General features: G+C 37.1%; 1 protein-coding gene across 1 annotated transcript in view; it reads left to right on the top strand.

Annotated features, from left to right (window-relative positions):
* The window catches only part of MAN1A1 (mannosidase alpha class 1A member 1), a 148,403-nt gene that overhangs the window by 44,969 nt on the left and 89,463 nt on the right, over positions 1–13,971 (top strand). Inside the window, exon 3 of the mRNA XM_082048563.1 lies at positions 3,550–3,665. Within this exon, the coding sequence (XP_081904689.1) occupies positions 3,550–3,665 (116 nt within the window). The remainder of the gene's footprint in view (positions 1–3,549; positions 3,666–13,971) is intronic.

Raw genomic sequence — 13,971 nt, forward strand, 5'->3', positions numbered from 1 at the left:
TGTGCACATACCTTTGCATTGTTAGACTTATAAAGCATGTTGCTTAAATGGAACCGCTGTGTACTGCCCAGGGGTGATCTAGGCTGCTCTGTGCTGTATATAATGCTATTCTGAAATGCTGAGTAATCAGCCATCTTTATTAATCATGCACAAATCTTTTTAGCAGTAAGCTATTTTTATGTTTTTCCAGATCATTGCTGAAGATTTCAAGTGTTAAACTGGAAAGGATGCTCCGTAGATTCTGCTAGATAGTTCACTTGAAGTTTCGGGTTGACTGATTTCTTTTGCTTTCTTTTCAGTTAACTAGCTTGTAGGTTATTTTATGCATTCTCAACTAATCACTTACATGGAATAAATAATGTTGTTGGTAAAGAAGACTGAGAAACAGAGGCAGGTTTAACAAAAGAAGTAAAATGGAACATACATGAGTATTTGGTCTGGAGGTTTTGGTAGACACATGTAACATTTCACTTTGGTAGGCTTGTACATCTGGTTATCTCTTATATAATGAGAATTACGCACTTCAAGCTTGTATGTTATGAATTTCAAGTCAGTTTTCTCTACCTTGAATATACTATTTTTTGTATTATCTGCAAAATATATCTGTAATTACCTGAAGTGTATGAATTGAGTATTATTTGTGATATGTTCCTTCTACCTAGGACAACTATGAAACTTTACCATGGTGACTGCAACTTAGCTGGCACCTTTTATAACCCAGTGCTCACTGTTAATCAAATTTAGAGCAGTACCTTAGGTGCATAGCAAAACAGTCCTTCTGCCAAAATATTCTGTGTCATATGAGTGTGTATTGTAATTGCCTAGCAATAATCTTTGCATCTTGTAGACTCTGACTGCTGTGTAATTCCTTGGGAATGTTTTGTAGGAACTAACATGAATGATAACTGTATTTAATAATTTTTGTGGTGTGCTTGTGCTTTCAGAAGCATAGTATGTGTAGGCTTGTGAAATATTTGATCTTATTCCATAATAAGAAATGTTAATTTAACGTTTTTGAATTCCTTTTTCTTTCTTTTTTTCCCTTCCCCTTGTTTGTCTGACTTGTTACAAATGGGCTGTTCAGCTACACAATTTCCTTAACATTCTCAAGCTTGGATTATCCTGTTGGCTAACTTACTGTAAACAACAATTGTTCACAATTCGTAATTCTGGCCTCTAAACCAACGCCTTAAAATGCCTTCTGTGTTCTTTTTTATCAAGACTCCTGAAGTGTAACTGTTTGAGACAAACTTGACTATTTAATCGCCACATTAATTGCTTTGCTCTGTTTTCTGGAGCCTTCAGAATGATAGCAAAATTTGTCTCAAATAAAGTAAGATCTACTTGAAATTCTCCCATTTCCTTTTGTCTGCCTGCAGGGAGAGGCCGATGCGCTAAGCAGGCCAGATTCAGAAAAACAACAACAAATCATAGGAAGTGGGTGACTCCACGGTGATTTCTCAATAGGTTGAATTCTTCTCTTTTTCTTCTGACTCAGTAGTGAGTTGCAGCTCAAGTAGTAATCCTTAAAATTGAAAGCTCAGCTGTTTAGAGGTGGTGTTAGCTGTATTACAAGAGGATTATCACAAAGAATGTCATTGCACGGTGAGCCTATCACAATCCTCTCAGGCAAATCAGGTTATAGATGATTTTTCCGTAAGTAAAGCTCAATTGTAAAAGTTCACCAGGAGCTGCTTTTGTTGCATGGAGTTACTAAACATCTCCAGAGCCTTTGCAGTAGGACTCTTGAGCACATGTCCTCCAGCAGTTTTCCACAATCACTCTCTCTTTCTCATGAGCTTAGGAAAAAAAACAAGCTACATAGCCAAGTTTAAAGGAATGCTTTTCCTTTAATATGAGAGAAAGGCAGCCAATCTCCAAATAAGCCCTGGGAAGATACGATGTTCTTCTTACCAAAGTATGCTGCAGTTTTATTAGTGAAATATATGGGGGAAAACATACAGATTACTGTCATCAAAATAGGAAAGGGACCCTCTAAAAAGGATAGTATATGCAATTAGCAGCTGATAAAACAGAGAGAGCATCTGGTTCTGTTAAATGTACCAAGTAAGTGTTATAATAATCTCAAGTATTCTTTTGTTTAAGATACTACAAATGGAAAATTATTTTCTAGCTGGAAGCTCAAGTTAAGAAAGTGATGTCAATCCTGCTATATGGAGTTCTCCCATCACTCCTCCATTCCATGAGGAAGCAGAAAACCTTGAGGGTAGTAAACACAAGAGCTGACTGAAGTAGTGGGGTTGCTACTTCAATATGAATAACTCAGTTCTGATATTTGATAAGGACACAAAACTAAGTTTACTTTTTCATCAGGTATTTCAGAGGCAAGATGATAATCAAGATCTGTAACTGTTGTAGCTACTGTCATGTTATTCACGCAGTGTAATCAATTCCTGAATGAGTAGTCAACTCTCCACCCCAGTCATTAGCACTTCTCCGGGAGTGAGAGATTGGACCTAATGACTTCCTCTGTCCCTTGCAACCTAAATTCTTCTGCGATTCTAAATGTTTACTTTTTGTATCTAGCATCTTCTCTAAAGAATATCTTAACAGTAACTTGCATTCATAATGAAGATTGCTGTGGTCAAATTCATAAATACAAAATTGAGTAAAGTGGCCAAAATTGAGTTTTTGACACTATTCAGTAAATAGGAATTCAAGATCTTCTTAGACAAAAATGATATTTTTAAAAGGTGATTGTGAATTTGAAGGAAGCATGGGAAGGTCATTTGAGTGGCTTTATTTTCTCCCAGACTCTCCACCTTACCCTTTCAATACAGGATCATGAACATTTAATCCATGCCAAAGTGAACATACTGATGATATTTCATCTTACAGCCTTAGGTGAAAGCTAGTGAACTGACTTACCTGTCTCCAAAACAGATGCAGAAGGAAGCAACTTACGCAAACAGCCAAAACTTGCTCTGGAAAGCAATGTGTGTCAGTCTGTCCTGAGCTGGAAAACTGAGTTGTGTGCAACTTTACCTTTGCTCCCCTAGTGCTGTCTCGTGCAGGTTATATGGTGATGTGTAGTATCCAAAAAAATGTTTTTTCAGAGAGGTTACTTCTTTAAGGGCTCGCTTAACTGAAACGTGATCACTCCTTAGAAGTTTCTTAAACTTTATGTGTATTATTGAGTATAAAAACAACTGATTTTTTTCACTTCAAACTGGAAGAGTCATTTCTCCATTTATAGAGATTTATTGTCTTCTGTGAATCACTTTTTTTGGTGAACTGTTTCATCAGTGTTTAGAAATGCAAAATCATGGCTAAAAATGCAGTGCATCAGAGCCATACTTCAAGATATAATTAGTGGAAGAAATACTTAAATATTATGATGCTGTGTTGTGGCATGGGAATCAAAGCTAAGGCTGTGAATTAGTAGATGCCCACTTGACTGGTTATATGCCCAATTTTCAATTAGATTAATTGAAAACGGATTTTGAAGTTGGAATTAATTTAAATTAATGAGATCTAACTGAAAAGCTTCCTGTTGGAAAGTAATTACCGGCTCTTCATGTATTTCAGGTAACATTCAGGGAGCAACAATAGTGGATGCCCTTGATACACTGTACATCATGGAAATGAAAGAGGAATTCAAGGAGGCCACAGAATGGGTTGAAAAAAACTTAGATTTCAATGTGGTAAGTAGTGTTACTGATTAACATTTAGTTCTCTGTTTAGTCTTCAGCGGCCAATTGAGGTCTGGGTTCTAATATTGCAAGCATGATACAAGTCTACAGAATTTAGATCATTGATAGGTAAAACAAGACAGGATGCAGAAACATAATAAACTTACTTATACAGAGTTTTTCAGTCTGAGATATTTAGATAGATAGGAGACAACGAACAGGAAGGAAGGAAAGAAGAAGGAATAGGGTATTTACCACTGTAAAGTAAACTACAAACTTTTCAGCTGTTTTGGATAGAAGAATCAGGACACTTCTAGGATTAATTTTTTAGTTATGTAAGCACTTTACATTTTTGCTTTGTGAAATCTTTAACAAATTATATTTGCATTTAAAGAAAGCTACTCGCCATACATGCCATTTAAGTTCCTTTGTGTATTCTAGTAAAATTGAATCCCATGAGTTAGACTGAACTCTTGGCACAAACTGAGCTGCTTTCATCTTATGAGGCACCAGGTCATCACAACTGCCATTAATTGGCAAACACACAGTTCATTATTAAATTCTTTATTCTGGAAAGGCAAGAACCTCTCTAAAACTTGAATTAAATTGAGGAGTCCTGGTTTTGGTCATTTTTTGTGGCCAGAGCATGCATAGTAATTGCTGGGTACAGAGGGCTAATGGAGAACCTCTGCTGATGGGTATAGTAAAGTAGGAAAGCCTTGTAGGCACGGTACACTGAGCACTTAAAAGCTCTTGTAGTTGACGGGCATAATGGTAGAAACACTTTCTGAAAACAAAGTACTCTTTCTAATATGTTATGCAAAATTCAGGATTAATTACCTTCTCTTACATGCTTGAGAATTAATTATCATTTTAAGAAGGAGGAGTTAATAAGACTGGATATTATATAGTTGATATAAGCAGCAATTTAGTGTGCATTTATGTTTACATTAATAATGTAAATACAGGATATTAAACTGTGCTTCTGAGTAGTGTCAGATGTCTGAATGACATGCTAACTATCTTGTACATTTGTATCTTGTACAATTTTTATAATATTAAATTCCTGTCCTATTAGCTTAGCATTATTAAGATGTTTTAAATTTTGAGAACAAAAAAATCATAGAAAATAGCAAACTCGTCTTTAAAAGAATTGTTGAGCTCCATTTGGAGGAACATTATAAAACACTGTAGAGTGATTTGCATTAATAACATTGAAATCTTTGGTTTTACATAAATCTTGCTATAAGCTATAGTTTGTACTGGAAACTTCTAGATGGTATTGCTTACAATTTCTAACTCCTCTTTTTAATTTATGTACTTTTAAAAATTATGTAGCACTTATTTTTTTCTCAGTAATGCTTAAAAAGATGGAGTCTTTCAGAAGGCCTGAAATTTTGTATTGTGTCAGTCAATGCAGCAATCCAGCAGATTTACTGAGAGACTACTTTACAGATAACACTGATATGCATCAGGAACAATATATTTTTCCTGATATTCCTGTAAATAGATGCCTTGAGTTCAATGCTTCACAAAATTATTTTCATAATACTTCATAGTCATGTAGAATTGAATTTTATATTGGCACCAGTAATGAGTAGATGAATTTTCCCAAAGTGGAATGAGGAAATGAAAATAATAACTGCAACACCGACTTTAATAGTTGACGTCAGTTTGTATAACGGCGGAATTGTTTGAAGCTACTCAACTTGTACTCTTGTTTAGTTTTCCACTTTAAATGAGTTCTAGTTTCAAATGCTTATTTGTATTTGTATGTTATAGTTTAAAGATGGAAATTACTCAGCACAAAGAACAGCAGGGCCCTCTCTTTTGTGTTCAAACTTTTATCGTGTATCAGGCATTACTTGGCATTTTCTGCATTAATGTTTTGTACAGTCTTACTTGCTCCTGTTTTCGAAACCTTGCTCCCATGAAAGTGATTTAGTTTTTAATAACTGATGCAGTGACGTATCCTTAAGTGTTGTTTCTTGTGAGTAGAATAAAAGTTGTTTCTGTTTAATGTTTCTGGTACTTTCCTGGGCAGTGACTGCTTAATCAGCTTTTGAGGAAGCATGTTTGGCCTTTTTTTGTAGAAATAGGATTAGTTTTTCTCTCCATTTAACCTTAGAACTACGCTTTTTAAATCTTAAATTTTCTTTAAGATGTTTTTTACAAAAACAGCTGTGGCTGCATTCTGTGGCAGAATCTTTTTATATTTTACATCAATGCAGCTGGAAAAGCAAGTTTTCCTCTCTAGAAGTTTGTAATATGTCAGATGCTCATTGTATGTGTTCAGCTATTTGGCCAGCACTCAGTCATTCTCATCACATGATCACAGAAGTTTCCAAATGTGACTTTGTAAAGTAGGCAATAGTTTATCCATATAAAAGGATTTATGGAATAAAGACGACTTAATGGGAAATGGCATAATCTCTTCACATGTTAGATTTCAGTCTCAATCGATGAATTAGTTGTCAGGGTTACTCTTGTTTACCTTTCTGAAGAAAGCAAACTCTTGGCTTCAAAGGAAAATTCTAGATAAATAAAAATCACCTTTCTCAACAAACTTGTGAATTTTGGTCAGTTTGTGAGTGGACATGTTTAGAAGCTTCCCCTCTTGGAGCACAACACATAAAGGCTATTTTTATTATAGCTGGAGCTTGTACTCTTGTGATTATATAACTGAGATATAAAATGCTTGGAGTTTTTTCTTTCATAACTGCTGAAATTTCTTGTATTTGATACATTGCTGAAGAACTGAGTAGTCCTTCGTGAATTAAGTTGCATTTTCTGATTCTGCCAGTATTTTAAGAGATTTAAACATACTCATACCTCCGGAAAGAGTTGACATTTAGCCGTGGCTAAATCCATGGTCTTTGCATCAGAGATGTGTGCTCCGTTTTCTGTTAAATCACTTCATCTCCATGGGGGTGTATGTTTGCTCTTCCATTCATATAGCTGAGGATTTGGTCTGGCCTCTGCATGCATGTTGCTGTTTGCACACCCTTTTTGCAGTACTTGTGCATGGCCCTGCCCAGGGCTGCCCTGGGCTGGGTTATAAATCAGCACATTGCAATGGAGGAAAAATAAGCCAGTCTTTCACAGGATCCCGAGGGAGCTTGGCTGTTTCCTAGCTACAATTGCGCACTACTGTGTGCTTCTCTGTTTTTATTTTTTCATTATTTGCTTTAAGACCTGCACACACACACACAGCGCATTTGTAGCTTTCTGAAAGAGTTTCTGTACCACCACCTGGTTTCTGCTTCACACTGGAAGGGAAAAAGCGATCAGTCTCTGCAGCACAAGGAGAGAACCACAATGAATGCATACTGGGGAAGAGAGATTGGTAGAGGGATCTTAATGAGGCAGATGAAGGAGTCAGGGAGTAGTGGTGGAGGAGCTGAGCCACCTGGCACAGCAGTGAAGGGTTGGGAGTTGTTAAGTGCTGGAACTGATGGTGCTTCGCTTCTACATCCAACACACTCCAACTTCTTTAGAATGAAAGATCTGTCCCCCTCTTCTTCAGCTCTGCTAAACTCCTTCCATCAAAAGGACAGTCTTGACCATACTGCATCCTGGGAACAGTCCTTGGCCTACATGGTGTCCTACGGCGTGCCTAGACATTGGCTGGAACAAGAGGGACCCAAACCAGAACACGAGGTGCTAACAATTAAATAGTATGTGGGGTAGTCCTTGAATTCATAACCTGACCCATGGACCAGCTGTCTGGTGTGTGTATAGTCAGGCAGGACCAAAATGGGAACAAGGTATGGAGCAGGAAGCCATAAACTTGTTGGGAAGAGGAACATGGTTTCTTCTGCCAGAGGATTTCTTAAAGGTGAATTTGAATCCAACCTAAAATAACCATCATGTTGGCTGTTAGTGGATTTTGCTTTGTTTGCCTCAGCCCTCTCTTTTTTTGGTCAAAACGAAGGATGTTAGGAAGTTACGGTTGCTCATTCAGATGAAAGTGGCAGCAGTCTGGTGCAATGGCTCTATCTATGTGGATATAATTCAGTTGACTTTAGTTGACATTTTGTGTGAGCACTGACTCATTGTGCATCATCTGTCTCATCAGAGATACCTCTCCTTGTTAAGTGCACACGATGGATCAAACTAGGAAAGCGTTGCTGTTGTCCTATGGGGCAAGTATGAAGAGCATTTCATTATTTGCTCTCAAAGATAGGTACTAAAATGTGTTGAGGAACTGCATAAAGAGAAAGGAATGTGTAAGACAGCAAAGAAGCATTCAGTCTTGTGTCCTGCCAGCACTCTTAAGCAAAGCTGTTTACAGAGGCCAATCAGTCAATGTATCTGATTTTTATAAGCCACCCTGAAGCTTGAAGGCTTACTTACCAGTTCTAATTTTAGTCTTTGTACTTAGCTTTGCACATTTGGTTATCTTTTAAAGAAACTTTGTGTGCAGCTTCATGCAATGTAGAAGTTTTGCATGTAATGTGTCTACTATTTTGGGAAATGGAAAAAACCTGGAAAAAGTATAGAAACTTGAAATTATGTTTATCTCTGATGCCATGTATAGATCAACATAGCCCTTTTCCAAGATCCCAGAATAGCAAATATTATTAAAATCCAATTATTAATGCTTCCAGCCTTTATCTTTAGCTCAAAACTCTCTGTGGTGTGGCAGTCAGTAACAGGACAGACTTTCAGAATCCTGTATCCTGGGTTGCATCAAAAGAAGCGTAGCCAGCAGGTCAAGGGAAGTGATTCTGCCCCTGTGCTCTGGTGAGACCCCAGCTGGAGTCCTGCATCCGGCTCTGGAGCCCTCAGCACAGGAAAGACATGGACCTGTTGGAGAGAGGGTCACAAAAATTATCAGAGGCTGGAGCATCTCTCCTATGAGGGCAGGCTGAGAGAATTTGGGTTGTTCAGCCTGGAGGAGGCTCCGGGGAGACCTTCTATGAGCCTTCCAGTTCCTTAAGGGGGCCTACAAGAGGCTGGAGAGGGCTTTTTACCAGGGCATGTAGTGACAGGACAAGGGGTAACGGCTTTAAAGTGAAAGAGGATAGATTTAAATGAGCTATAAGGAAGGGATTCTTCACCATGAGGGTGGTGAGGCACTGGAACAGGCTGCCCAGAGAAGCTGTGGATGCCCCATCCATGGAAGTGTTCAAGGCCAGGTTGGATGGGGCTCTGAGCAACCTCATCTAGTGGAAGGTGTCCCTGCCCATGGCAGTTGCTGCTGCTCTGAAAGTGTAGGTATTATGATTGACTTGTAATTATATTTAACATTCTATAACCTAATGTTCTGACTTGGAGGCAGATGGTTTTTTGGTGCTTTATTCTTAGTGTTTTTTTTTTTTTCATTAAGTGAGAAAATTAGAAAGTTTCCTAATATAACAATTTGAAACAGGATAGCTTCCCTATTAAAAAAAAAGGAAAAGGCATGTGGGAGGTTTGAGTAAATGGACTTCAAGTAAATGTATAATGGGTCTGTGAGGCAGGTTAAGAAAGCCAGCAGTTGAAAATGGTTCTTTGCTTTGTGTGAGACTATTTGTTTATTAGTTTTCAGCCTAACTTGTTAGTATGCTCTAAATGCCAGACTTCAACGTGTCTTGATTTTGTTTTGATTATGAATAAGGTTATTTTGATGGGCTAAAAGGAGATCCTGGAAATGCATTATTAAATACAGTTCTTTTGCTACTAGAGTTCGTAATGCCTTCAGTAACACTCTATTTTTGTGCCTGTTTAAGGTCTTACAGTTTGCCATGTGGGGACTTGAGCAAGGTTAAATAGTAGGTTATGCAATAATCAGGCTTTGACACTTGAAATAAAAAGGCTGCTAAAATGGTTTCTGTTGTCTATGGGAACCGAGTATGCTAGCAAGCTGCCACTAAATTTCATCTGTGGAATATGAATGAAACTTTTTCCCCACAATTGCAAGTAATTAAAACGTTTTGCAATTACAGTAGCTTAAACTGAGCTATTGTAGTACTCTTCATATCTCTATTATACTTTCTGGGCTGCTTAAAAATGCCAAAATTTGTTGTTGTTTCCAACCTTTGTGCTTCGAGAGGAAGATATTACTATTTAAATTGCAATAATAATTACAAGTCTTTCTCATTTCACTTTAAATCTGGGCCCTTCGTGTCCATAATTTAATCTAGAATGATCTACAGAATTATACTGAGAATTATATTCATCATTGTTCAGTGTAGGGTCCCTGGCCTTCTCTTGCACAGCTCAATAACCTGCAGGACATGAGAGTTACTATATTTCCTGTACATAGGAGCAATAGATGGAAGTGTAGATGGAGTGACTGAAGTTTTATTACATTCCTGATGAAACAACAACAGGAGAACCGAAGTTTTGGAAAGAATCTGCAATGAAGAAGATTGAAACAAATTATTTGGTTGGATTTGTGGCCTTATCTGTATCTTTATAGAAACTAAGAGAGGAAGCTCTTAATCAAATAAAAATTAATGTGACTTGATTATTGTGAATACATCATCCACATAAAGAACATGCAGTATTTTCTCCAATTGAATGATGAATGGCAGTGCAAGTAGCAGAGCTGATGAGTGCCAAGTGGAAGCTGATACTAGATAAGTAATATTGGGTTGTATTTCAAATGTTGTGTTTATAAGTGAGGGTGACTTCCCATAAGAAAAAATAGGCAGAAATTGTTTTGGCCTTGGTCTACAGATTTGTGGAGAGGACGACCTTCAGGAAAGAGATGCATTAAGGGAATGATCCAGGATGTGAATACTGATTTTTTGGAATCTGGACTCCAATAGAGCAAGGGCTTCAGGAGAGCCCAGCTGACAGTAGTTTTGTTGTCTGAATAGTGCTTTCAAGATTGAATTCAACCACAGCTGGTTGAAGCTTCAGCAGTTTGCCAGTTGTAGACTTATTCCTCCAGTTGACAGAAAGGTGAGGGAAGTGATGTGGTGAGGTACAGCTAAGATCAGATTGACCCTGTCATAAGTTTGCAAATAAAATACAAATGCAGAGTAACATGAATCAGCGTAACTCTGGGTACTGCTTTATTACTTCCCCCTCACCCCCGTTTGTTAGTATTTGTTGTTTTTTTGAAGATGGAGATTCCTATGGTATAGTCAGCCTCCCTTTCTTTAAAAGGAGATAGTTTAACAGGTTTCCTTGTTAAAACCACCAGGTTCTGCAGCTTCTAGAGTGCTTCTGAGTATTGAGCAATGGTTCTTCTCTCACTTAAAAAAACCTTCTTTCAGCATGTCTCTTGTCAAGACAAAATGTAGCAAAACTGGGCTGTTTTGTCCTTTGATTATGGAAGCTTCTTTATTTGCATAGCCCGAGTTTGAAAGAGCAGTCTTTCCATATGTAAATAGGTTCACTTCGGTCTGTCTCTAGCCAGCAATGTAAAGGATATCACATCTCTTTGTCAAAAAATAGTTTTGCCTTTCAAAGCTAATCAAGAAAACCAGAGGAAATTCCATAAAGTTGTCACAGTTTTGCTCTTGCATCATGTAATGGATACATACATTGCTTTTGGTTTTCTGTTTCTCGAAGTATAGTGAGCAGCAGTCACAATTTGTATGGTACTTGGACTATCCCATTTATGATTCACTTATCAAAGGATCAAATAATGAGTGATAAATTATCAATTAAAAGTAAGGTGAAGGACCAAATTACTCACATACTTCAATTAGCATAAAACCCCTGGTAGTAAAACAAAAATCTGTTGTTCCCAATACGCATATCAGTTTCCCAAGTATCTACATATTTTCAGAATCCTCTATAAAAGCGCAGCCTCCAAAATCAGCAGCTAGAGCAAGATGGTATTGCATAGGAACAAAAGAGCTTAGCACAGACATACACTAACAGAGGTATTTTCAGATATTGTCATACGCGGCGCATGGCCACACAGTCTAATTGAAGTACTAATGAAAAGACTGTAAAATTAGAAATTATATCTATCCAGTTGGTCAGAGCCTTCTTATATACTTGGGATCTTACAAAGGGAACATAATAATGTTTTAAAAATAAGTACATCTAGTCACTTCTCTTTACAGAAGTTCCATTAGGTAGAATAGAATTAATTCAAGCACTTCTCAGACCTGCTGTGTAATGATACAGTGATGATTTGAAGGAGAAGGCTAAACTTGAAATACAAAAAATGAAATAATTCTGGCCTCTTCAGCTGCTGAAGTAGAAACTTGCATAAGTCCAGATAAAGATTTTCCCTATCTATTTTGGCACCATTAAATGGATCATAAGGCATTCCTGTACAGCTGGATCTGAAGGCAAAACAAAAAATAACGTTGCTTACTTAGGATTTGACAGCTGAGTAGTACTATGCAGACTTATTTATGCAAACTGTATATGGATGATGATTAAAAATATGAAAAGAGGGTAATGATCAGGGTGCGGCATCTTAAATACGTAATAAAAACAATGAAAAAAATTAGAAATCAAACTAGAAAGAAGGGTAATGTGGTGTAGCAGAAATATGCTGCTTTAGGACAAGTTCACTTTTCTTGACAGACTACCTCACATGAGCTTTCCATGTGGAGACGAATGTTTCTTTTGACATGAAATTATAAAAATTCTTTAACTGTTTTGCAAATTACTATCATTTCTGTGCTTTCTGCAAATACTACTAGCCTGGTATAATGTGTTTATACCAGCCAAGCATATAGCTTCCAAATCTACCATTAATGAAATGTCTGTCCCTTCCATTAATTACATCTGCTTCAGTGATATGTCTAAACGTTTTAGTAAGAGAGGAGGGTTTCGAACAAAGGTTCAAAATGTCTGCAGGTGAAGTACTGGAAATCTGATAACCTTAAAACAATGGTTACTTTCAAGAAATGTCCTGGAAGATCACCACTTCAGCAAATGTTCAGGATTACAGTGCAATTAATCTTTGCGGTTCAATAGTAAAATCTTTATTCACATTACTTTAAAGTATTCTTTTTGTCTCTGACTGAATTCCAGAAGTAGACGTCAGCACATACATACTGAGCTTTTCTTAAAGGGCCTTTGCATTCCTTGAAAGACAGCAATAGTTTGTGAGTTAAGTGGCATATTAAATCCAGAAAGGCAAAAGGTAAAGTTCTAGAGACAAAATATTGCACTCGTATATCCTTCAATTTACTTCAAGCCATTCAAAATCAAAAACTAATTTAATTCAATCATTACAGAAAATACAAGTGTCTGGAATATCTGATTAACTCATTTCCTTGTCTAACACCTACTTCTTTACAACTTCAGCTTTCCCACATCAAAGAGAAGTTCTTGGCATGTGCTGAGGCTCAAGGCTGAAATGGAAAGAACCTGAACTCTGAAGAAGGTTCTCAAGTAAAATATTATTGATAGGAGTTTCAGCTAGCTCAAGTTCCAGGGAAGAGAAGCTGCCCCTATCAGTTCTTTAATGATCCTTTCTTCAGTCAGATCAGCCTTTCTTAAGATAGATCAGTTCTCTACAAGCTGTTTTATTCATTGGATTTAGTTAAGGTAAATTTACTTAGTTATTCTAGAGTTCTTACACAGGTAACCTGCTTAGCAGTTGAACAGCTGTACTGTCTGGTTAGTGCTGATTTCTAGAGGATTCTGGTGTTTTTATATCCATCTCCCCAGGTTAACCATATTCCATGGTTTAATAAAAAGAAATGCACAGAAATGGCACTGGTTAAAGTTGTAGTGAATACCTGTTTCCAGTTACTTAATTCACCTTCTTGCTGGATTCAATGGGGCAATGATGAACACGTGGAAGCAGAAATATCAGATTAATTTTGGAAACACAAATTCAGCCCCCTTTTTATATATGTATATATTTTTTTTTTCTTTTCTTCCTTTGGTAGTTTCTTTCAGAAAGCATATGAGTAGACCAGTATTGGGAGAGCAGTGAGTGAGGAGAAACTGCAGAGTTTTGATACAGTTTAAAATAAACTTGGAAAAATGTTATATTCTCAACAGTGCAAGACAGGAAGATAACTTTTTCAGTTTGTAGTCTTAATATGTGATGCCAGATGCGATTTTTCAATAAGCAGATGTGTGAGGGCTTTACTTTGACTGCCCCTTTGAATTGTGCTTGTGTATATAATAAAACTGCACAGACACACACATATATACTATATGAATTAAATATAAATCAGACCAATTATGTGAATGAAATTATATCCTCAGTTTTCAGAGGGGGAGGTGCAGAATAGTTTTTAGTGGAGAAAAGTTAAATGCCTGAGGGTAAGTGGACAAGTACTGCAGCAAGTCTATGACTGTTTTTTGAAGTCTGTACCTTTACAACTGGTGAAACACTGAACAGCTCTCTGAAATGTGTCTAGATACCTTCCCTTAATCAGAGTACCATGAGTTCTTC

Source organism: Streptopelia decaocto (genome assembly GCF_964273445.1).
Source record: "Streptopelia decaocto genome assembly, chromosome: 3".
Lineage (NCBI taxonomy): Eukaryota > Metazoa > Chordata > Aves > Columbiformes > Columbidae > Streptopelia > Streptopelia decaocto.